Genomic DNA, 23,960 nt, shown 5'->3' with positions numbered 1-23,960 from the left:
TCTGAGGATGGAAGGCCCGTGATGAAATCCATAGAGAGATGGGACCAAGGTCGAGAAGGTGTTGGCAGCAGTTGAAGAAGCCCCAGAGACTGCTGACGAGGAGTCTTGTTCCGTGCGCATGTCGGACAGACAGCCACAAAGGTCTGAGTGTCCAACCTCCGCCAAGAGCCACCAACACCTCCTCCTCAAAAATTATAGCATTTGCTGCCCTCCCGGATGAGAGGTGAGACGCGACGAGTGAGCCCACTGAAGTACCTTGGACCGTGCCCCAAGAGGAACAAAAAGTAGGTTAGGTGGACAGCCGTCTGGAACTGCCTCCCTACCTTGCGCCTCCCTCACAACAGTCTCTATACCCCAGGACACCGGCGCGAGGATGAGCAACCTGGGAATGATGGATTCAAGCAGCCAATCCTCACTGGAGTTGGGGACCTGGCGAGAAAGGGCATCTGGCTTCACGTTCTTAGACCCCGGACGGTAAGATAACGTGAATCTGAACCGAGTGAAGAAGACAGCCCAACGAGCCTGTCGGGGGTTGAGGCATTTAGCCTCCTGGATGTAGGCCAGGTTCTTGTGGTCAGTCCAAACCATAAAGGGATGTTCCGAGCCCTCCAACCAGTGCCGCCATTCCTCCAAAGCCAGTTTGACCGCAAGAAGCTCCCGATTGCTGACATCATAGTTCCTCTCCGCTGGCGTGAGACGCCTGGAGAAGAAGGCACAGGGATGAACGTCAGAGGCATCCACCTCAGCGGGGCCCGAAACACTGGAACCGACTCGGGTCCGCTCATGACGACGTTCCCGAAGCCGGTTGTCAATCCGGATGGCCAGAACGATAAGCTCCTGTCACAGGTCAGGTTTTCTCCATTGAGTGTACTACCTGTGGTTGCCACTGGAGAGCACCCTTGGGTTTCTTCTAGTATCCAGGTGACCCTGATTGGGCTTATTGGGATCACCTGCTGGATGACTATTTAAGTTCATCTGTGGACTGTGCCAGTTGGATACTAGAATAAACCCAAGGGTGCTCTTCAGTGGCAACCACAGGTAGTACACTCAAGGGAGAAAACCTGACCTGTGACAATCTGAAGAAGGGTACCAAAACATTTCTGCAGCATTGAAGGTCCCCAAGAACACAGTGGCCTCCATCATTCTTAAATGGAAGACTGAGCAATTGGGGGAGAAGGGCCTTGGTCAGGGAGGTGACCAAGAACCCAATGGTCACTCTCACAGAGCTCCAGAGTTCCTCTGTGAAGATGGGAGAACCTTCCGGAGAGTGGTCAGACAGAAGCCACTCCTCAGTAAAAGGCACATGATAGCCCACTTGGAGTTTGCCAAAAGGCACCTAATGGACTTTCAGATTATGAGAAACAAGATTCTCTGATCTAATGAAACCAAGATTGGCCTTTGGCCTGAATGCCAAGCGTCATGTCTGGAGGAAACCTTGCACCATCCCTACAGTGAAGCATGGTGGTGGCAGCATCATGCTGTGGGGATGTTTTTCAGCGGCAGAGACTGGGAGACTAGTCAGAATTGAGGGAAAGGTGAACGGAGCAAAGTACAGAGAGATCCTTGATGTAAACCTGCTCCAGAGCACTCAGGACCTCCGACTGGGGGCGAAGGTTAACCTTCCAACAGGTCAACGACCCTAAGTACACAGACAAGACAATGCAGGAGTGGCTTCAGGACAAGTCTCTGAATGTCCTTGAGTGGCCCAGCCAGAGCCCGGACTTGAACCCGATCGGACATCTCTGGAGAAACCTGAAAATAGCTGTGCAGCGACGCTCCACATTCAACCTGACAGAGCATTGAGAGGATATGCAGAGAAGAATGGGTGACACTCCCCAAATACAGGTGTGTCAAGCTTGTAGCGCCATACCCAAGAAGACTCGAGGCTGTAATCGCTGCCAAAGATGCTTCAACAAAGTACTAAGTAAGGGGTCTGTATACTTATGTAAATATAATATTTCTGTTTTTTATTTCTAAACACCTGTTTTTGCTTTGTCTTTATGAGGTATTGTGTAGATTGATGTGGGGGGAAAATTATTTAATCAATTTTAGAATAAGGCTGTAACGTAACAAAATGTGGAAAAAGTCAAGGGGTTTGAATACTTTCCGAATGCACTGTATACCTTACAGCTGATACTATACACACACACCTCGTGGGTTTCTAGGAGCCCATGGAGAAGTCAGGGTACCTCCTGAAGATGGTGAAGACGTGGAAGAAGACTTGGAAGAGACGCTGGTTTGTCCTCAAAGATGGAGAGCTGCTCTATTACAAGTCACCGGTCAGTTAAAGAAACTCACACAGTCACACACACTCGCTCAAATCACGTATACCAACTGTCCTCAAGAGTTTGCCTTGCAATTAATGTGGACTGACACTGTTTGGATCTGTTATTTATGGGTTTGTGTATATCTGAGGTTATATTTAGTGTGAGTGCTTTTCTGCCATGTCTCCTTGTACAGGCTCAGGTCTACAGAAAACGGATCTTAATTTGAGCCAGTTTGCTCAAATAAACCTGTAGCAACAGGAAATGTGAATTATTATGTGGATTATAATTAATATTTAAAAAATTCGGGGTTTATACATCTTTTGTTAGGCCAAATGAAGTCTGACATTTAAAGTGGAAATTATAAACTTTAGAAGCCTTTTTAAACCTTGAATACAACTCACATCAACAAAAGAGTGATCAAATGAAGATCTAGGTCTGTAGCTCTCATGACTGCTCTGATGATTTGGTTCAGTGAACTGTAACACTCACTAATGTCATTTACTGAACAAGCCCATGTTATTGGTCTTCCCAGAGTGATGTTATCCGGAGACCACAAGGTCAGATTGAGGTCAACGCCACCAGTAGTATCGCCCGCGGTGACGAGAAGCAAGTGCTCCAGGTACTACTGTGTGTGTGTGAGCGAGAGAGCAGGAGAGTGTGTTCATGTGGATATTTGCCTGCACATTTTTAGCATTAACTATCATTTCCTGTATGTGTTTGTGTGCGTGCTGTGCGTGTGTTATCTCAGATTGTTACAGGGAAGAGGGTATACTATCTGAAGGCAGACTCTCCCAACCTGCTAGAGGAGTGGCTGAGGGTTCTACAGAGTGTTCTGAGGGTCAAAACAGCCAGCCCACTGTTCGCTCAGCCTGAGATACGACCCGGGATGAAGGGCCACCTCATCAAGGTTCTGACTTACATGACTAAATATCTCTGATAGCCATGAACTTTAAAGGGGCTACATCCATTTTGTTACTTTTTAAAATTCATAATATATATCCATTGGTTCTTGAAGAATATAACTTATAAATGCCTCATGAGCTTAGTTCAACTGTCTAACCCAATCAGAACCCAAAATATAAGCTTTTTTTTACTCCTCTGTTTATAAACAATGCGATTGTAAACAAACCTTGTATAGCCTCAAAACGTTGTTAAAACTAGCATTTTGATATCATGGATGATCAGCCCTTGCATCCATAGCTCTGTCCATACATTTTAGAGTGGTTGCATTTCTGCAGCCCTGTTTTCCAAAACAGTGGCCAGGTGCAAGGCTTTGTTATTGTTTGAACTGCAGATTGACCCTTAAACTCTCTATTTGAACTATGACTCTATGAGTTGACTGTTGACATTTGGTTGACTAAGGTGGTGGTTACCAATGACCAGTGCCTCATTGAAGTGAAGGTAACTTTTTTTTGTATCTCTGTCAGGTGAAACATGGCTACTCCAAGCGGGTGTGGTGTGCCCTCATCGGTAAAACCCTCTACTACTTCCGCAGTCAGGAAGACAAAGTACGCAACTCATTCACCTTATACTCACACGCTCTACTCTCATCTATCTTCCCGTTCACCATACTAACACGCAGTGTGCATGTGTGCGTGCTTGTGTGCCCCCTCAGTTCCCCCTAGGTCAGATCAAGCTGTGGGAGGCTCGGGTGGAGGAGGTGGACAGGTCACGTGACTCGGATGAGGAGCTGAAGTCATGCGGGAGGGGCTTACAGGCCACGCCCCACACCATAGCTGTCCATCCCCAGGAGCAGGGCCCCACCTACCTGCTCATTGAATCCCGACATGAGAAGGTATGAGAGGAGCCAAAATAAGTATGGATGCATGGTAGAGAACATCCCATGATAAAAAGCCAATACAGTATGGTCACACAGACACAAATATTACCTACAGTGAATACATTTTAATCAATCAAACCCACAACTGTGGTTTTGCAAGCGCCGTGCTTCACCCAACTGGTAGATACTGCTAATGCTGCCGTATTTAGCCAATATACTGTACAGTGCCTATCATAAGTACCCCCCCCCCCGCTCAGATTTCTTCACATTTTATTATGTTACAAAGTGGGATTTAAATGTATTTAATAGGGACAAAATGGTCAAAGATCTACACAAAACACTCTGTAATGTCAAAGTTGGATTTATTTTTATTTTTATAAAACACACATTTAAATAGGTATTCACCCCCTAATTCAATACATGTTAGAGGCACCTTTTTCAGCAATTACAGCTGTGAGTATTTTGGTTCGCTAAGTCGCTAAAATCTTTGCACACCTGGATTGTGCAATATTTGAGCATTGTTCTTTTCAAATTCTTCAAGCTCTGTCAAGTTTGTTGTTGATTATTGCTAGACAGCCATCTTCAAGTCTTGCCATATATTTTCAAGCGGATTTAAGTCAAAACTGTAACTAGACCACTCAGGAACATTCACTGTCTTCTTGGTAAGCAACGCAAGTGTAGATTTGACCTTGTGTTTTAGGTTATTGTCTCCAGACCTTGCCGATGACAAGCATACCCATAACATAATGCAGCCACCATGCTTGAAAATATGGAGAGTGGTACTCTATGGTGCTATGTTGGATTTGCCCCAAACATAATGCTTTATATTCAGGACAGAAAGTTAATTCCTTTGCCACTTTTTTTTATTGTTTTGCTGTATTACTATAATGCCTTGTTGTAAACAGGATGCATGTTTTGGAATATTTTTATTCTGTATAGGCTTCTTTTTCATTTGTATTGTGGAATAACTACAATGTAGTTGATCGATCCAGTTTTCTCCCATCACAGCCGTTAAACTCTGTATATGTTTTAAAATCACCATTGACCTCATGGTGAAAACCCTGAGCGGTTTCTTTCTCTCCGGCAACTCAGTTTGTAAGGACTCCTGTATCTTTGTAGTAACTGGGTGTATTGATGCACCATCCAAAGTGTAATAACTTCATCACGCTCAAAGAGATATTCAGCGTCTGTTTTTTTTTTACCCGTCTACCAATCGTTGCCCTTCTTTGCAAGGCATTGGAAAAGCTCCCGGCTCTTTGTGGTTTACTCTGTGCTTGAAATTCATGAATCGACTGAGGGACCTTACAGATAATTATATGTGTGGGGGGTACAGAGATGGGGTAGTCATTCAGAAATCATGTTAACCACTATTATTGCACACAGAATGAGTCCATGCAACTTATGTTGCTCCCAAGTGGCGCAGTGGTCTAAGACACTGCAGCTCAGTGCTAGAGGCGTCACTACTACAGACAACCTGGTTCGAATCCAGGCTGTATCACAACCGGCCGTGATAGGGCGGCGCACAATTGGCCCAGCGTCGTCTGAGTTTGGCCGGTGTAGGCCGTCATTGTAAATAAGAATTTGTTCTTAATGGACTTGCCTAGTTAAATAAAGGTAAAAAAAAAATTACAAAAAAATGATTTGTTAAGCACATTTTTACTCCTGAACTTATTTAGGTTTGCCATAACAAAGTGGGTTAATACATTTTATTTTTATACATTTGTAAACATTTATATAATTTTCTTTTCACTTTGACGTTATGGAGTATTTTGTGTAGATCGGTGACATAAAATCACAGTTAAATCCATTTCAGTGTGAAAAAATCCAACGGGGATGAACACTTGATAGCCACACCGCTAAAGCTACAGTGCCTATGTAAAAGTTTTGTCCTGTCTTCTGGTTTCTTTAGGAGGCTTGGCTGTATCACCTGTCGGTGGCAGCGGGCACCACTTTGGGAAAGGTGGGCACAGAGTTTGAGCAGTTGCTGGGCAAACTGCTCAATGTGGAGGGAGAACCAAGTGAGTGTCATACTGCTCTTCCTGACTTTTGTCTGACTTAGTATCTCAACAGTTATTCACTTTCAACAGCTGAAGAGCCTATAAGTCGGGCGTGCAAGACTTCTCTTCAGTATGTCAATAATTTGGACTGCGCTTTCCTAACTTGCTCTTTTTCTCTTGCTCTTTCGTTCAGACTCTCAGATCTGGAGACACCCGATGCTGTGTTTCAGTAAAGAGGGTCTGTCCTCTCCGCTCACCACCCTGCCCTCTCAGGCCCTGCAGACTGAGGCCATCAAGTTGTTTAAGGTAAGATATACACGCACACAAACACTCACGCACACACACAGACATGTACACGCCAAAGAGAGTTAGTTAGCATTGCAATCGTTTGACAACAAATAATATTCAAAGAGCTATGTCCGTTTTTTCCAATGACTCTCTCCCCCTTTCTCTTTCTCTCTCTCTCTCTTTCTGTCCCCCTCTCTCCCACTCTTCCAGACATGCCAGCTCTTCATCAACGTGGCCATCGATGCTCCAGCCATTGACTACCACGTGTCCCTGGCCCAGAGTGCTTTGCAGGTGTGCCTGACCCACCCGGAGCTACAGAACGAGTTATTCTGTCAGTTCATCAAACAGACAACCAAGAGACAGCCCCAAGGGCAGCCCTGGCCCTTACAGGTACACATACACACTCTTACGCCACCCGGGGGCAGCCCTGGCCCTTACAGGTACACATACACACTCTTACGCCACCCGGGGACAGCCCTGGCCCTTACAGGTACACATACACACTCTTACGCCACCCGGGGGCAGCCCTGGCCCTTACAGGTACACATACACACTCTTACGCCACCCGGGGGCAGCCCTGGCCCTTACAGGTACACATACACACTCTTACGCCACCCGGGGGCAGCCCTGGCCCTTACAGGTACACATACACACTCTTACACCACCCGGGGGCAGCAGGAGTACATGTAAAACTACATACAGTCCACACCTGACAAATACAATGGCTTGTGGCGGTCATGAATAGATTGTTGTGAATGCATTAAACTGTAGCATGCAGAGTATGTATTTGAATATTAACTAGTGAACTGCAATGGATTTAAACAGAGTTTGCCCTTATCCACTGAGTATACAAAACATTAAGAACATCTGCTCTTTCCATGACATAGACTGACCAGGTGAATACGGGTGAAAGTTTTGATCCCTTATTGATGGCACTTATTACATCCACTTCAATCAGTGGAGATGAAGGGGAGGAGACAGGTTAAAGAAGGATTTTTAGGCCTCGAGACAACTGAGACATGGATTGTGTATGTGTGCCATTCAGAGGGTGAATGGACTAGACAAAGGATTTACGTGCCTTTGAACTGAGTATGGTAGTAGGTGCCAGGCATACCGATTTGTGTCAAGAACTACAACGCGGCTGGGTTTACAACGCAATATTAGGAAGGTGTTCCTAATGTCTGGTATACGGAGTTAACAAATCGGAGTGTATGTTTGTATGGTCTTCTACAGGGCTGGCAGTTCCTGGCTCTGTGTGTGGGTCTCTTTCTGCCCCAGCACCCCTTCCTTTGGCTGCTGCAGGTACACCTTAAGAGGCATGGAGACTCAAGGTGAGCACACACACACACACTCACGCACGCATGCAAATTGTCCCTAGTCTGACTTCCTAGTTGCTCATTCGCTAACCCAACCCGGTGTTTACCTGCGATTTGACTGTACTTTCCCCCTGTGTCTCTCTCAGAACAGAGGTGGGTAAATACGCCATCTACTGTCAGAGGTCGGTCGAGCGGACACAGCAAAAGGGTGAGCGTCAGGCCAGGGCGTCTCGTATGGAGATCCTGTCCATCCTTCTCAGGAACCCATACCACCACTCACTGCCCTTCAGTGTACCTGTTCACTTCCTCAACAATACATACCAGGTACAACACATACTCTCTCTACCAGTTGGTGTACACAGGGAGAGAGACACAGGTGTGCATGCTAGGGTTGCAAAGCTACCGGTAATTTACCAAAGGTAACGGAATCTTCTGTAATTTTGGGAATTAACAGGTAATATATGGCAGTCTATGGTAACTTTGGTCATTTATACTTAAATAACTTTTTAACTCTGCAACACTTTCAACTGTTTACTTTTTTCACAACTGCCACCAGTTTGGTATCAAAACATTTACAACAAAGAAATATTGACATAGTAAAATATATAAAATATATATTAAACACCAATGGTATTCACTAAATCATCTTATTTGATTATTTTATATATTCTACACGTGATAAGGCCACACAGTGGGCCAGAGATAATTACAGACACCTGTGATAATCTGAAGTACCAAAAAAGGCCACTAGATGTCACCTGATAAAAAAAAAAAACGTTTCAAGTAATATACCCTCCCTATGCAACCCTAGTGCGCACACACACACACACACACACACACACACACACACACACACACACACACACACACACACACACACACACACACACACACACATTTACAGTGTATTTTACCCCATACAGGTAGTGGGCTTTGATGCCTCTACCACAGTCGAGGAATTTCAGTGCAGACTGAACCAGGACACAGGCATGAGGAAAACTGCTCAATCAGGCTTCAGCCTCTACACGGACGACCCTACTGGACGAGAGCTGGAGCACTGTCTACAGGGGGGCATCAAGGTCAGACTGAATAGCTGGCCACATTCACAGAATCAACACACAAATAAAATAAAGGACTTTATTGGGACAATATCTTCTGTGTTTAGTAGAAAAGCACTTAAAGGGCAATTCTGCCAATTCAACCTCATATTCATTATCTCCAGCACTATACCAGTGTCTACATATGTAAAAATGGCGTGTTTCTATGATCTGTGGTTAAAAGATCAGATAAAGGTCCTATAAAATGCTTCTAAATGATTTTTCCAAAGTTTCTAGCCAGAGGGAGGGTATTTTCATGCTGCCCACATCAACGCGAATCTCATTGTGTTTGAAAATCACTGTTTTTACAATGTTTCAACTTTTGATCATTTTATTGGGTAGAAATTTTGAACCTGATATTTGTTTGTACAAAACGTAAAAATATACCGTTTTCACGTGTAGACACTGTTATTGTGCTGGAGAAATTGGTGCCTTTTCCGGGTTCTTTATTGATTTGTTTTCAACAAAGCCTTCGTCACAAAAGTTGCATGTCTTCCTCTCTCGCAGATCTGTGACATCATCTCCAAATGGGAGCAGGCCTCCAAGGAGCAGCACACGGGCAAGTCTGAGAACACCAGGACTGTCAGGCTCACCTACAAGAACAGGTAGATTTCACACTTTACATTCGCATACTGTTTGTACGTTTGCCACCAGTTAACGTTTTGTAACACTCTGTGTCTGGGTGCGTGCGTGCGTGTGTGTCTCTGTCTGTCTGTGTGCAGGCTCTACTTCTCTCTTCAGGTGAGAGGTGAGTCCGAGAGAGAGAGGCTGCTCCTGGCTTATCAGGCCAACGAGGCCATCGCAGCAGGACACTTCCCTGTCAACAAGGAGCTCGCCCTGGAGATGTCTGCCCTGCTTGCTCAGGTCTGTGACGTCCATATGCCTACTGTATATAATCACACAAGTTCTACACATCATTGGCGTATTTTCTCTCTCCTCCCATTGTAAATGACGTATCGTCAATGCTGCCTTTGTTTATGTGTTGAATGGGGAATTTGCAATTATATTGAATGCCATTGCAGTAGCCTTAGCCCGGGTGTGAGCAGTTTGCCAACTTGTCATTGTCTCACCTTGTTTTGAAAGTCAACAGTGTATTCAGAGTTGTAAAATATAGACAGGTTTAATGGGAACCATTTAATGTATTCCCTGACAGTAGTGGATATTAGACGGTATCGCACTGTAAAGCCTAGTGTCTCCTTTTCAAATGTTAATGTCATTGTTTTTGGTTTCAGGTGGAGTTTGGAGATTTTGAGCGTCCGTTCTCCACCCCAGCCAGCCCAAACTCAGCCCAGACCAAGTCCAACCAGACCCTGAAACAGGTACTGGAGAGGTTCTACCCAAAACACTACCGCAGGACATCCACTGAGGAACAACTCAGGTAAGCTGTTAGAATGTGTTATATTATACATATTAAAAAACGTTTGTCTGGACTTGATTGACACAATGGAACCCGTAGAATAGTTTTAAAAGTGCAGAGCCCGCCCATATGCCACTCGGGGCACGCTAAAGCAAATGCTAAACGTATTTGAAAGATTTCAAATAGTGTTTGGATCCAGGTATGCTATTATTTCCTTCTTTACCCAAGTTTCACACACCTCTCGATGGGTAATTATTATTCTCTCTTGGTCTGATTCACATACTTTCAGTTATTTATTCATCCCCCTCACACACACTCTGTCATTGATAAACTACCCTTTCTCCCCCCCCCCCAGGCAACTGCACCAGCGTCTGTCCACCCGATGGGCATCGCTGAGGGGTCGAAGTTCATCCGAGTGTGTACGCATCTACCTGACTGTGGCCAGGAAGTGGCCCTTCTTCGGGGCCAAGCTGTTTGAAGCAGAGGTGCGTGTACAAATTACCTTGACAAACCTGTACCCCCACACACTGACTCGGTCACAATAACGAGGCTTTGGGCCTTCCTCTGACACCGCCTAGTATATAGAGGTCCTGAATGGCAGGAAGCTTGGCCCCAGTGATGTACTGGGCCGTACGCACTACCCTCGGTAGCACCTTATGGTCAGATACCGAGCAGTTGCCATACCAGGCGTTGATGCAACCGGTCAGGATGCTCTCGATGGTGCAGCTGTAGAACTTTTCGAGGATCTGGGGACCCATGCCAAATCTTTTCAGTCTCCTGAGGGGGAAAAGGTGTTGTCGTGCCCTTTTAATGACTGTCTTGGTGTGTTTGGACCATGATAGTTTGTTGGTGATGTGGACACCAAGGAACTTGAAACTCTTGACCCGCTCCACTACAGCCCCGTCGATGTTAATGGGGGGCCTGTTCGGCCCTCCTTTTCCTATAGTCCATAATCATCTCCTTTGTCTTGATCACATTGAGGGAGAGGTTGTTGTCCTGGCACCACACGGCCAGGTCTCTGACCTCCTCCCTATAGGCTGTCTCATCGTTGTCGGTAATCAGGCATATATATGTGTTCCTTGCATTGAATGAAGATGTTAACCACCTATCACTCTTTCTCTGTGCTCTCCCCTGATTTGTCTCTCTGACCCTGTGATCGTTCAGTCCATCACACCCTCTCCAGAGCAGGGTGCCCGCCTGTGGCTGGCAGTGCACGAGGATGGCATCAGCGTGCTGGAGCACAACTCCATTGTAAGCATTTCTGCTACCATCTTTAGATTTTTTGCATGGTTTCCTGTGGTTTCCCACTAGTCTCTCTGCTCACTACGCCATCACTCTCCATGTTCCCCTTTACCGTGTAGAAACTGCTGGTGTCCCACCCTTATAAGAACCTGATGACGTTTGGAGGCTGCAGGCAGGACTTTATGCTCGTGGTAAGCCAGAGCATTGGCAGTAATGCTACCAAAGACAAGCCCACAGAGAAACACCTGTTCACTATGGCCACCTCCAAGGTTAGTGTGAGGCACACAAGAACACACTCTCCCTATCCCCCCTCTCTCTCTCTCTCTCTCTCTCTCTCTCTTTCTTTCGCTCTCTCTCTCCCTCGCTCTCTCACTCACTCCCTTGCGCACTCTCACTCTCCTACTCTCTCAACAGCCATTTCCGATTTCAGAGGCTCAGGTTAACGATGTGCAGGTAGATTTGCACTTATGTAAAGAGGTTCTGTTTTGTTTTGCAGAACAGGGAGATGACCCTCCTCATCTCCAGTTACATCAACAGTGCCCATCAACAGAAAGCCGCCACCCACCACCTCTCTGCCCCTGCCTTGCTGGTGGCTCAGCCTGTCAATCTCAAGAGCAAAGAGCTAAGGAGTAAATCACCACCAGCGGCGGGCAGACCTAGCAAGGCACCTACTCTCCTGTGATCGCCCTTCTACAAGCTGCAAGTACAGCTACATACATTTATATCAGGCCAGGGGATCAGCAGAGTACATGGAATCAGGGTTGTGTTCAGTAGGTGCGAAATGGAGTGAAACAGGGGGGGTTCAATCTTAACCTGTCCAATAAGAAACAACCATTTATTTTTCCCATTGCAAAACGTTTTGCTACATTGTGGCGTAATGACGCCACCCAGTCTCGTCTCTGATCACGTGACAGGGGACTGACGAACTCCAGTGCAGAGACTTATGGCATGGTACAGTGGGTACATGGTACAATGGTCCATAGTGAGCTTTTTCTCATCCCGGTGCACTTTAATTAATCAGCTGTAGATTCTTCTGTTCGCTCACCAAAGAGCAAGGTCAGTGTTATTTATTGACAGACAGCCTTAAACTCCAAAGCCTTCTCTAGTTTAAGCTTTACAGTATTTTCTATTGCTTGTTTTCTATTCTTTGTAACTTTGTACACAGTTTACTTCCTGCCTTTTAACTTTTGTACCTCTATTATTATAATAATAATAATAATTTGGAGGGTGCTTATATTTGTCCTGTTACACACAAGTGTGTACTCCAAATGTTTTTTGTTTGTTGCATATCCCAACTCCCCATTAGACACCCACAAGGAGTGGGGTCACGGCCAGGGTCGCCATTGTATAGCGCCTCTAGATATTTTTCTTCTGTTACTACGGTGACGTATAATGCCAGTTTCCAACAGAGGACCTTTTTTTTTTTGTTCATATTTCTGGGTGTGAAATAAGGTAAAGGAAACCAACACGATCAGCCTATGATATAGCCTTAAAAACAAGTGCCATGTAGAACAGGATTATTGAAAGGATATAGGATAACGTAGGACGTTGTGGTTGGCTGCTGTTTTAGCCAACTGGCCCACTATGGTTGGAGTGGAGAGATGAATGAGCATCCTTCATGCACAGTTGGTTGCATGGACAGTACAGAGATTGAGGAAAGGGAGTGGTGTAAGTGGCTAGTTTGTGGAGACATTGGAAAGAATGCAATGGAAGTGATTGATGCACATGATTGGGTAAGTGGAAGTGACACCGTACAGTATTGAGAAAGACTGCTTTATGAGTAGTTGGTATGTTAAAAGTCCAATGCAGCCATTTTTTTTAAAATCTCAATACCCATTTCTGGGTAACAATTAAGTACCTTACTGTGATTGTTTTCAATTAAAATGGTTAAAAAGGAACAACAGCAGATTCTTAGAAAAATGATATTTCTCCAGCAAGAATGTTGCTAGGACTGTCTGAGAGTGGCCTGAGTGAGGGGCCTAATTGGAGGAGCCTAATGGGAGGGATGTGGGACCTTAAAACCAGCTTTTATTGACAGAGATGAGGGCAAACTCTCTTTGTTATTGGTCTATTAACTTATCTCGCCTGGTGATGTCGCTTGGCGGTCCAAAATCCCACCCAGTCAAACAAGCTGAAATGTCAGGCATCCTTTTAAAACAGCCCTTACACTAAAAGGGCATTTTCACAATTTCACAGTATTATTCCAACCTTTATAGTGTGGAAATATATATAAACACAGGGAAATCATGTTTTAGACTGCACTGCCCCTTTAAAAGATGGTCGAGCCATATGAAGTGGTGAGGAAATACTGCATCAACTTCAAAACTCCCTTGCTCGTTATACAATCATGTAACTAAGATATTTGCTGGAAAGTAACTTCAAAATGATTTATTGTTTTGTTGAATAGTCATGACTGGTTTAAGATCCGTCTTAAGATGGCGGTGGCGAAGGATAACGTTGTTGCATTCCAGCGAATGTCTTAGTTAAATGATTGTATAACTAGCAAAGGGATTTTGAAGTTGCATTATTTATGGAGTCCCGAGTGGCGCAGCGGTCTACGGCACTGCATCTCAGTGCTAGAGGCGTCACTACAGACACCCTGGTTTGAATCCAGGCTGTATCACAACCGGCCGTGATTGGGAGTCCCATAGAGCGGCACACAATTGGCCCAGCGTCGTCCAGGTTTGGGCGGTGTAGGCCGTCATTGTAAATAAGAATTTGTTCTTAACTGACTTGCCTAGTTAAAATAAAATGTATTTATTATGAAGCTTGGCAATGAGGATGAAAACTAGTATAGTTTAGCCAGGGAAAACCAGCTCGGGCCAGTTGTGCATGTGCACCAATGCACACTAAAATGTTGATTAAACAGTTCAGAGACCTGAAACATATTTTTTTATTTTTTTAACATTTAACCTTTATTTAACCAGACTGAAATGAATAAATCAGATGATTTATATTTAAGGAGAGAGAATCGATATTACAATCCTGAAATCAGCTGTAACTGTCAATAGTAAAACAACGGTTAAAACAATGTTAGAGTCAACCCTGAATACAGAAAATGAATGGTGGAAGTTTCTACCGGACACGGTCGACTCCTACCCACCACCACTCTATTACTTCTTGGTTACTGAGTGGCCGGTTGTGTGGGGAAACTAAAACGGTCCAAAACTCAACCTAGATTACTGGTAGGTGACCAGTGACCACCATGTTGTTTTCGCTTATACTTTCTTATCCTTTTTTCACTTATCCTTTCAGAACAGCCAGGATGAAGAATGAGGAAACTACTTACCAGTATTCAGTATGTGTTGTGGGCCTGTGAGGGGGAAAAAGTAAAGGAGTGCAGTTTTTGTATTACAGTGGAAGGAGTTTGGGAGGGTGTGACAGTTGATAAATTGAATTTAAACCAAAGCATGACCCATTTGTTCCATTTTGCATGACGTTACTTTAAAGATGAACTGGAAAGCATATTTTTAGATCAGTATGATAGTTCATTAGAATCTGAACCCATTTTGAACTGTATGTTACTTGTTTCTCATGCGTGTTTTGCTGTTCATGCTGCGTGTCATTCCCAAATACAAGCTTATACTGTATGACTTAGTTATTTATTTTGATATGCCATACATTTTATATAAATATATGTAGAATTCATCTTTTAAAATTGTCATTATTGTACAAATATTTAAATAAACGCCATTGGCAAACTGACACCCTTGGAGTTGTGCTTCAGACGGGAAGTTGGAATCCCCACAGAGATGGTCCAGGGTTAACCGACTGCCTGCAGCCATTTAAAGCAATGTTGTTCAGCGCAAACAGTGTAATTATCCTATTAAAACAGACTTATTTCAAAAAACCTGTTCCAAAATATACAATATTGACTGTTGTTCTCTCTGTGGCTGATGCTGTGGAGCTTTCAATAGGGCCTTTCGGGGAACTGACACACCCTCATTCCAGGAACAGTGGGCGGAAGGGGAATATATGACACCCAAACCTGTCTAAACTAGTTAGAGAGGCACTTTGTGTTTGCTTAGGAGAGGAGGAAAACAGTAGAAGAAGAGTTTAATGGGAAACATAGGGAAAGCAATTTGTAATGACTATTGAAAATGGCAATTATTAATTTTTAAGGCTATTTTTGTATATTTGTGTAGTATTTTAGTTTTTGTTTTAAGGAGTAAGAGAAACTCCAGTGAGAAAGGAAGTCCTTTGTCAATAAGTCATGTACCAAATGCATGATTATAACAGTTTTACAGACAGGTGTCCAATTCATTGGTTAATCGATGTTGACACCTGGAAACACATTAAAATGCTACTTATTCGTAGCCATACTGCTAGTAAAAGACGAATCTCCAGAACCAAACACCAAACCCAACAATGTGAGTAAGCTGAGACAGGTTTTCCGTAGTTAGCTTCTGGTGTTAATAATGTGGAAATGATCTCTTTCCCTGCACCTTTCAAATGCATCACTGTTTAAGAAGGTCAATTGTAACCCTTGGCAATTTGGCTAATAATCTCTCTCTCAGATGTAGATATACTATACTATTCAATTCAAATCAAATCAATTGTTATTTGTCACATGCAACAAATACAACAGGTGTAGACCTTACAGTGAAATGCTTACTTACTTAACCAACAATGCAGTTTTAAGAAAAGTACAAAAAATTCAAATAAATTAACAAATAATTAAAGAGCAGCAGTAAAATAATAACGAGGCTATTTACAGGGGGTGCAGAGTCAATGTGCGGGGGCACCGGTTAGTTGCAGTAATTGAGGTAATATGTACATGTAGGTAGAGTTATTAAAGGGACTATGCATAGATAATAAGAGAGAGTAGCAGCAGCGTAAAGGGGGGGGGGGCAGGCAATGCAAATAGTCTGGGTAGCCATTTGATTAGATGTTCAGGAGTCTTATGGCTTGGGTGTAGAAGCTGCTTAGAAGCCTCTTGGACCTAGACTTGGCGCTCCGGTACCGCTTGCCGTGCAGTAGCAGAGAGAACAGTATATGACTAGGTTGGCTGGAGTCTTTGACAACTTTTAGGGCCTTCCTCTGACACTGCCTGGTATAGAGGTCCTGGATGGCAGAAAGCTTGGCCCCGGTGATGTGATGCAACCCGTCAGGATGCTCTCAATGGTGCAGCTGTAGAACCTTTTGAGGATCTGAGGACCCATGCCAAATCTTTTCAGTCTCCTGAGGGGGAATAGGTTTTGTCGTGCCCTCTTCACAACTGTCTTGGTGTGCTTGGACTATGTTAGTTTTAGTGATGTGGACGCCAAGGAACTTGAAGCTCTCAACCTGCTCCACTACAGCCCCTTCGATGAGAATGGGGGCGTGCTCGGTCCTCCTTTTCCTGTAGTCCACAATCATCTCCTTTGTCTTGATCACGTTGAGGGAGAGGTTGTTGTCCTTGCACCACACGGTCAGGTCTCTGACCTCCTCCCTATAGGTTGTCTCGTCGTTGTCGGTGATCAGGCCTACCACTGTTGTGTCATCGGCAAACTTAATGATGGTGTTGGAGTCATGCCTGGCTGTGCAGTCAAGAGTGAACAGGGAGTACAGGAGGGGACTGAGCACGCACCCCTGAGGGGCCCCTGTGTTGAGGATCAGCGTGGCGAATGTGTTGTTACCTACCCTCACCACCTGGGGTCGGCCCATCAGGAAGTCCAGGATCCATTTGCAGAGGGAGGTGCTTAGTCCCAGGGGCTGCGGTCCAAACACTTAAAAGACATAACCTCGTCCACTTACCCTCGCCTTATTCCCTTGGGGGAATCCCCCATCGCCATCTTGGAGGGCGGTCCAAATGATTAGCCAAGCAAGGGAAGTTGGCAACGTTAGCCCCTCAGCATTCGTTTTTAGTCGGCTTTGCGAGTGTAGGATTATATTCACTCCGGGGCCCGAAACTGCCCATAATTCAATTCGCGACGATCGTACATCCGCTAAGAAAAGTCTGCGAAAACTTAAAAACATCAATGGAGAAGTCAACATACAAATGTAAGTAAAAATACAGGCATACTTTCAAAAGCCCCCACAAAAAGTATCAATGATCCCATGATAGTAAGGTCTATAAAGACCAGACACTCAGTGGCATTTCTAACAGAGTATAACCAATACTGAACGCGTGACACACATGGAGCAGAGACCAGAGGTTACCACGCCCTATTGAGTCTTTTCACCTGGGGAGAATAACAAAACTGTCTCTGAATGTAAACAAAGTTAACTAAAACCATAGTTAGGTTTTCTACTGGATTGACTGACATACTCAGGACTTGTGGGCAGTGGGGTCAAAAAGAGAAATGGGGGCACTACAGAGAAACTATAGAGAAAGATGGAAGCAATTTCCACATAACATGGATTAACAGTCCTATTTGGCAGCCTATCCAGATACGCACCCAGAAAAGTAGTTTGTATACTTCAGATAACATGTTTGAACACTGTACAATGTGTGTAAACATGCTCAGTGGTTCCCGTTTCTTCACTGCCTGAGCTCAGCTGGGATCAAGTCAGAGGTGTGTGAATGGGCATGGCTGAGGTTCAGTAAAGTGCCATGTTTACAAAGACCAATACTAGCCATACAATTATGTTTAGAGGTAACAATGTTTACATATACTTAATAATATAAATGCCTACATGCAACAAATTCTACAATTTTAGTGAGTAACAGTTCATATGAGGAAATCAGACAATTGAAATAAATTCATGAGGCCCTAATCTATGAATTTCACGACTAGGAATACAGATATGCATCTGTTTGTCACAGATATCTTGAAAGATATGGACTTCTGGATCTCATGGCATTTCAGTGCATTCAAATTGCCATTGATTAAAATGCAATTGTGTTTGTAGCTTGTCTGCCCATACCATAACTCAACCGCCACCATGGGCCACTCTGTTCAAAATGTTGACATCAGCAAACCGCTCGCACCCATGACGCTATACACATGGTCTGCGATTGTGAGGCCGGTTGGACGTACTGCCAAATTCTCGAAAACGATGGTGGCTTATGGTAGAGAAATGAAGATTCAATTCTCTGGCAACAGCCCTGGTGCACATTCCTACAGTCGGCATAACAATTGCACGCTCCCTCAACTTGAGATATGTGGCATTGCGTTGTGACAAAATGGCATATTTGCTACATGAGGTTTATTTGATCAAATAGAAGTTTTGTAATATTTAGCTTGTGTACTGATACAGGACACCCAACATCCTGGCAACTTTGAAAAGATTAGCGTTGTCGAGATGGCTATGCATATTCATGTGGCTAGTAGCATAGTAGCTCTCCACTGAATACAGGCAGCTAACACCCCTCAAATATTGAAACATGTATCCACCAATCCAAAGAGGAATAGGCAGGCGCTTGACAGCCCGCCATTCTGCTCTGGACAACGAATCCCTATTGCTAGGGTAGCGACAGACACCTTCATTATTTGAAGTCGGAAGTTTACATACACTTAGGTTGGAGTCATTAAAACTCATTTCAACCACTCCACAAATGTAACTATAGCTTTGGCAAGTTGGTTAGGACATCTACTTTGTGCATAAGTAATTATTCCAACAATTGTTTAGACATTTCACTATCACAATTCCAGTGGGTCAGAAGTTTACCTACACCATGTTGACTGCCTTTAAACAGCTTGGAAAATTCCAGAAAATGATGTCATGGCTTTAGAAGCTTCTGATAGATAACTGACATGAGTCAATTGGAGGTGTACCTGTATTTCAAGGCCTACCATCAAACTCAGTGACTCGTCACTTGACATCATGGGAAAATCAAAAGAAGTCAGCCAAGACCTAAAAAAAAAAGTGTGTAGACCTCCACAAGTCTGGTTCATCCTTGGGAGCAGTTTCCAAATGCCTCAAGGTACCTAGTTCATCTGTACCAACAATAGTATGCAAGTATAAACACCATGGGACCACGCAGCCGTCATATCGCTCAGCAAGGCGATGCGTTCTCTTAGAGAGGAACGTATTTTGGTGCGAAGTGCAAATCAATCCCAGAACAGCAAAGGACCTTGTGAAGATGCTGGAGGAAACGTGTACAAAAGTAGACAACCTTAAAGGCCGCTCACGCTCAGCAAGGAAGAAACCACTGCTCCAAAACTGCCATAAATTATGACTACGGTTTGCAATTGCACATGGGGACAAAGATCACTTTTGAGAAATGTCCTCTAGTCTGATGAAACAAAAATAGAACTGTTTGGCCATAATGACCATCGTTACAGTTGGAGGAAAAAGGGGGAAGCTTGCAAGCCGAAGAACACCATCCCAACCGTGAAGCGTGGGGGTGCTTTGCTGCAGAAGGGACTGGTGCACTTCCAAATAGATGGCATCATGAAAATATTGAAGCATGTTCAGTCAGGAAGTTAAAGCTTGGTCGCAAATGGACAATGCCCCAAGCATACTTCCAAAGTTGTGGCAACATGGCTTATGGACAAAGTCAAGGTATTGAGTGGCCATCACAAAGCCCTCACCTCAATCCTATAGAAAAATGGGCAGAACTGAAAAAGCATGTGCGAGAATGAAGACCTACAAACCTTACTGTTACACCAGCTCTGTCAGGAGGAATGGGCCAAAATTAACCCAACTTATTGGGTTAATATGAAGTGGTGAGGAAATACTGCATCAACTTCAAAACTCCCTTGCTCGTTATACAATCATGTAACTAAGATATTTGCTGGAAAGTAACTTCAAAATGATTTATTGTTTTGTTGAATAGTCATGACTGGTTTAAGATCCGTCTTAAGATGGCGGTGGCGAAGGATAACGTTGTTGCATTCCAGCGAATGTCTTAGTTAAATGATTGTATAACTAGCAAAGGGATTTTGAAGTTGCATTATTTATGGAGTCCCGAGTGGCGCAGCGGTCTACGGCACTGCATCTCAGTGCTAGAGGCGTCACTACAGACACCCTGGTTTGAATCCAGGCTGTATCACAACCGGCCGTGATTGGGAGTCCCATAGAGCGGCACACAATTGGCCCAGCGTCGTCCAGGTTTGGGCGGTGTAGGCCGTCATTGTAAATAAGAATTTGTTCTTAACTGACTTGCCTAGTTAAAATAAAATGTATTTATTATGAAGCTTGGCAATGAGGATGAAAACTAGTATAGTTTAGCCAGGGAAAACCAGCTCGGGCCAGTTGTGCATGTGCACCAATGCACACTAAAATGTTGATTAAACAGTTCAGAGACCTGAAACATATTTTTTTATTTTTTTAACATTTAACCTTTATTTAACCAGACTGAAATGAATAAATCAGATGATTTATATTTAAGGAGAGAGAATCGATATTACAATCCTGAAATCAGCTGTAACTGTCAATAGTAAAACAACGGTTAAAACAATGTTAGAGTCAACCCTGAATACAGAAAATGAATGGTGGAAGTTTCTACCGGACACGGTCGACTCCTACTCACCACCACTCTATTACTTCTTGGTTACTGAGTGGCCGGTTGTGTGGGGAAACTAAAACGGTCCAAAACTCAACCTAGATTACTGGTAGGTGACCAGTGACCACCATGTTGTTTTCGCTTATACTTTCTTATCCTTTTTTCACTTATCCTTTCAGAACAGCCAGGATGAAGAATGAGGAAACTACTTACCAGTATTCAGTATGTGTTGTGGGCCTGTGAGGGGGAAAAAGTAAAGGAGTGCAGTTTTTGTATTACAGTGGAAGGAGTTTGGGAGGGTGTGACAGTTGATAAATTGAATTTAAACCAAAGCATGACCCATTTGTTCCATTTTGCATGACGTTACTTTAAAGATGAACTGGAAAGCATATTTTTAGATCAGTATGATAGTTCATTAGAATCTGAACCCATTTTGAACTGTATGTTACTTGTTTCTCATGCGTGTTTCTCATACAGCCTTCCCTGTAGCTCAGTTGGTAGAGCATGGTGTTTGCAACACCAGGATTGTGGGTTCGTTTCCCACGGGGGGCCAGCACAGATAAAAAATGTATGAAATGTATGAAATTGTATGAAATGTATGCATTCACTACTGTAAGTCGCTCTGGATAAGAGCGTCTGCTAAATGACGTAAATGTGTTTTGCTGTTCATGCTGCGTGTCATTCCCAAATACAAGCTTATACTGTATGACTTAGTTATTTATTTTGATATGCCATACATTTTATATAAATATATGTAGAATTCATCTTTTAAAATTGTCATTATTGTACAAATATTTAAATAAACGCCATTGGCAAACTGACACCCTTGGAGTTGTGCTTCAGACGGGAAGTTGGAATCCCCACAGAGATGGTCCAGGGTTAACCGACTGCCTGCAGCCATTTAAAGCAATGTTGTTCAGCGCAAACAGTGTAATTATCCTATTAAAACAGACTTATTTCAAAAAACCTGTTCCAAAATATACAATATTGACTGTTGTTCTCTCTGTGGCTGATGCTGTGGAGCTTTCAATAGGGCCTTTCGGGGAACTGACACACCCTCATTCCAGGAACAGTGGGCGGAAGGGGAATATATGACACCCAAACCTGTCTAAACTAGTTAGAGAGGCACTTTGTGTTTGCTTAGGAGAGGAGGAAAACAGTAGAAGAAGAGTTTAATGGGAAACATAGGGAAAGCAATTTGTAATGACTATTGAAAATGGCAATTATTAATTTTTAAGGCTATTTTTGTATATTTGTGTAGTGTTTTTGTTTTAAGGAGTAAGAGAAACTCCAGTGAGAAAGGAAGTCCTTTGTCAATAAGTCATGTACCAAATGCATGATTATAACAGTTTTACAGACAGGTGTCCAATTCATTGGTTAATCGATGTTGACACCTGGAAACACATTAAAATGCTACTTATTCGTAGCCATACTGCTAGTAAAAGACGAATCTCCAGAACCAAACACCAAACCCAACAATGTGAGTAAGCTGAGACAGGTTTTCCGTAGTTAGCTTCTGGTGTTAATAATGTGGAAATGATCTCTTTCCCTGCACCTTTCAAATGCATCACTGTTTAAGAAGGTCAATTGTAACCCTTGGCAATTTGGCTAATAATCTCTCTCTCAGATGTAGATATACTATACTATTCAATTCAAATCAAATCAATTGTTATTTGTCACATGCAACGAATACAACAGGTGTAGACCTTACAGTGAAATGCTTACTTACTTAACCAACAATGCAGTTTTAAGAAAAGTACAAAAAATTCAAATAAATTAACAAATAATTAAAGAGCAGCAGTAAAATAATAACGAGGCTATTTACAGGGGGTGCAGAGTCAATGTGCGGGGGCACCGGTTAGTTGCAGTAATTGAGGTAATATGTACATGTAGGTAGAGTTATTAAAGTGACTATGCATAGATAATAACAGAGAGTAGCAGCAGCGTAAAGGGGGGGGGGGCAGGCAATGCAAATAGTCTGGGTAGCCATTTGATTAGATGTTCAGGAGTCTTATGGCTTGGGTGTAGAAGCTGCTTAGAAGCCTCTTGGACCTAGACTTGGCGCTCCGGTACCGCTTGCCGTGCAGTAGCAGAGAGAACAGTATATGACTAGGTTGGCTGGAGTCTTTGACAACTTTTAGGGCCTTCCTCTGACACTGCCTGGTATAGAGGTCCTGGATGGCAGAAAGCTTGGCCCCGGTGATGTGATGCAACCCGTCAGGATGCTCTCAATGGTGCAGCTGTAGAACCTTTTGAGGATCTGAGGACCCATGCCAAATCTTTTCAGTCTCCTGAGGGGGAATAGGTTTTGTCGTGCCCTCTTCACAACTGTCTTGGTGTGCTTGGACTATGTTAGTTTTAGTGATGTGGACGCCAAGGAACTTGAAGCTCTCAACCTGCTCCACTACAGCCCCTTCGATGAGAATGGGGGCGTGCTCGGTCCTCCTTTTCCTGTAGTCCACAATCATCTCCTTTGTCTTGATCACGTTGAGGGAGAGGTTGTTGTCCTTGCACCACACGGTCAGGTCTCTGACCTCCTCCCTATAGGTTGTCTCGTCGTTGTCGGTGATCAGGCCTACCACTGTTGTGTCATCGGCAAACTTAATGATGGTGTTGGAGTCATGCCTGGCTGTGCAGTCAAGAGTGAACAGGGAGTACAGGAGGGGACTGAGCACGCACCCCTGAGGGGCCCCTGTGTTGAGGATCAGCGTGGCGAATGTGTTGTTACCTACCCTCACCACCTGGGGTCGGCCCATCAGGAAGTCCAGGATCCATTTGCAGAGGGAGGTGCTTAGTCCCAGGGGCTGCGGTCCAAACACTTAAAAGACATAACCTCGTCCACTTACCCTCGCCTTATTCCCTTGGGGGAATCCCCATCGCCATCTTGGAGGGCGGTCCAAATGATTAGCCAAGCAAGGGAAGTTTGCAACGTTAGCCCCTCAGCATTCGTTTTTAGTCGGCTTTGCGAGTGTAGGATTATATTCACTCCGGGGCCCGAAACTGCCCATAATTCAATTCGCGACGATCGTACATCCGCTAAGAAAAGTCTGCGAAAACTTAAAAACATCAATGGAGAAGTCAACATACAAATGTAAGTAAAAATACAGGCATACTTTCAAAAGCCCCCACAAAAAGTATCAATGATCCCATGATAGTAAGGTCTATAAAGACCAGACACTCAGTGGCATTTCTAACAGAGTATAACCAATACTGAACGCGTGACACACATGGAGCAGAGACCAG

General features: G+C 43.9%; 1 protein-coding gene across 1 annotated transcript in view; it reads left to right on the top strand.

Moving 5' to 3' along the window:
- Window positions 1-15,049, top strand: part of plekhh2 (pleckstrin homology domain containing, family H (with MyTH4 domain) member 2) — a 58,806-nt gene extending 43,757 nt beyond the window's left edge. The window contains 18 exon segments of the mRNA XM_014154132.2: window positions 2,166-2,279; window positions 2,800-2,886; window positions 3,016-3,174; window positions 3,695-3,775; window positions 3,883-4,062; window positions 5,957-6,065; window positions 6,238-6,350; window positions 6,543-6,722; window positions 7,566-7,663; window positions 7,795-7,972; window positions 8,572-8,727; window positions 9,253-9,350; window positions 9,468-9,609; window positions 9,978-10,123; window positions 10,458-10,587; window positions 11,267-11,353; window positions 11,464-11,613; window positions 11,841-15,049. Coding sequence (XP_014009607.2) covers window positions 2,166-2,279; window positions 2,800-2,886; window positions 3,016-3,174; window positions 3,695-3,775; window positions 3,883-4,062; window positions 5,957-6,065; window positions 6,238-6,350; window positions 6,543-6,722; window positions 7,566-7,663; window positions 7,795-7,972; window positions 8,572-8,727; window positions 9,253-9,350; window positions 9,468-9,609; window positions 9,978-10,123; window positions 10,458-10,587; window positions 11,267-11,353; window positions 11,464-11,613; window positions 11,841-12,026 — 2,394 coding nt within the window. The 3' untranslated portion in view covers window positions 12,027-15,049.
- Window positions 15,050-23,960: the final 8,911 nt, after the last annotated feature.

This window comes from Salmo salar, chromosome ssa18 (genome assembly GCF_905237065.1).
Source record: "Salmo salar chromosome ssa18, Ssal_v3.1, whole genome shotgun sequence".
Classification (NCBI taxonomy): Eukaryota; Metazoa; Chordata; class Actinopteri; order Salmoniformes; family Salmonidae; genus Salmo; species Salmo salar.
The sequence above is the reverse complement of the archived record's forward strand: the minus strand, read 5'-3'. Positions and strand labels throughout refer to the sequence as shown.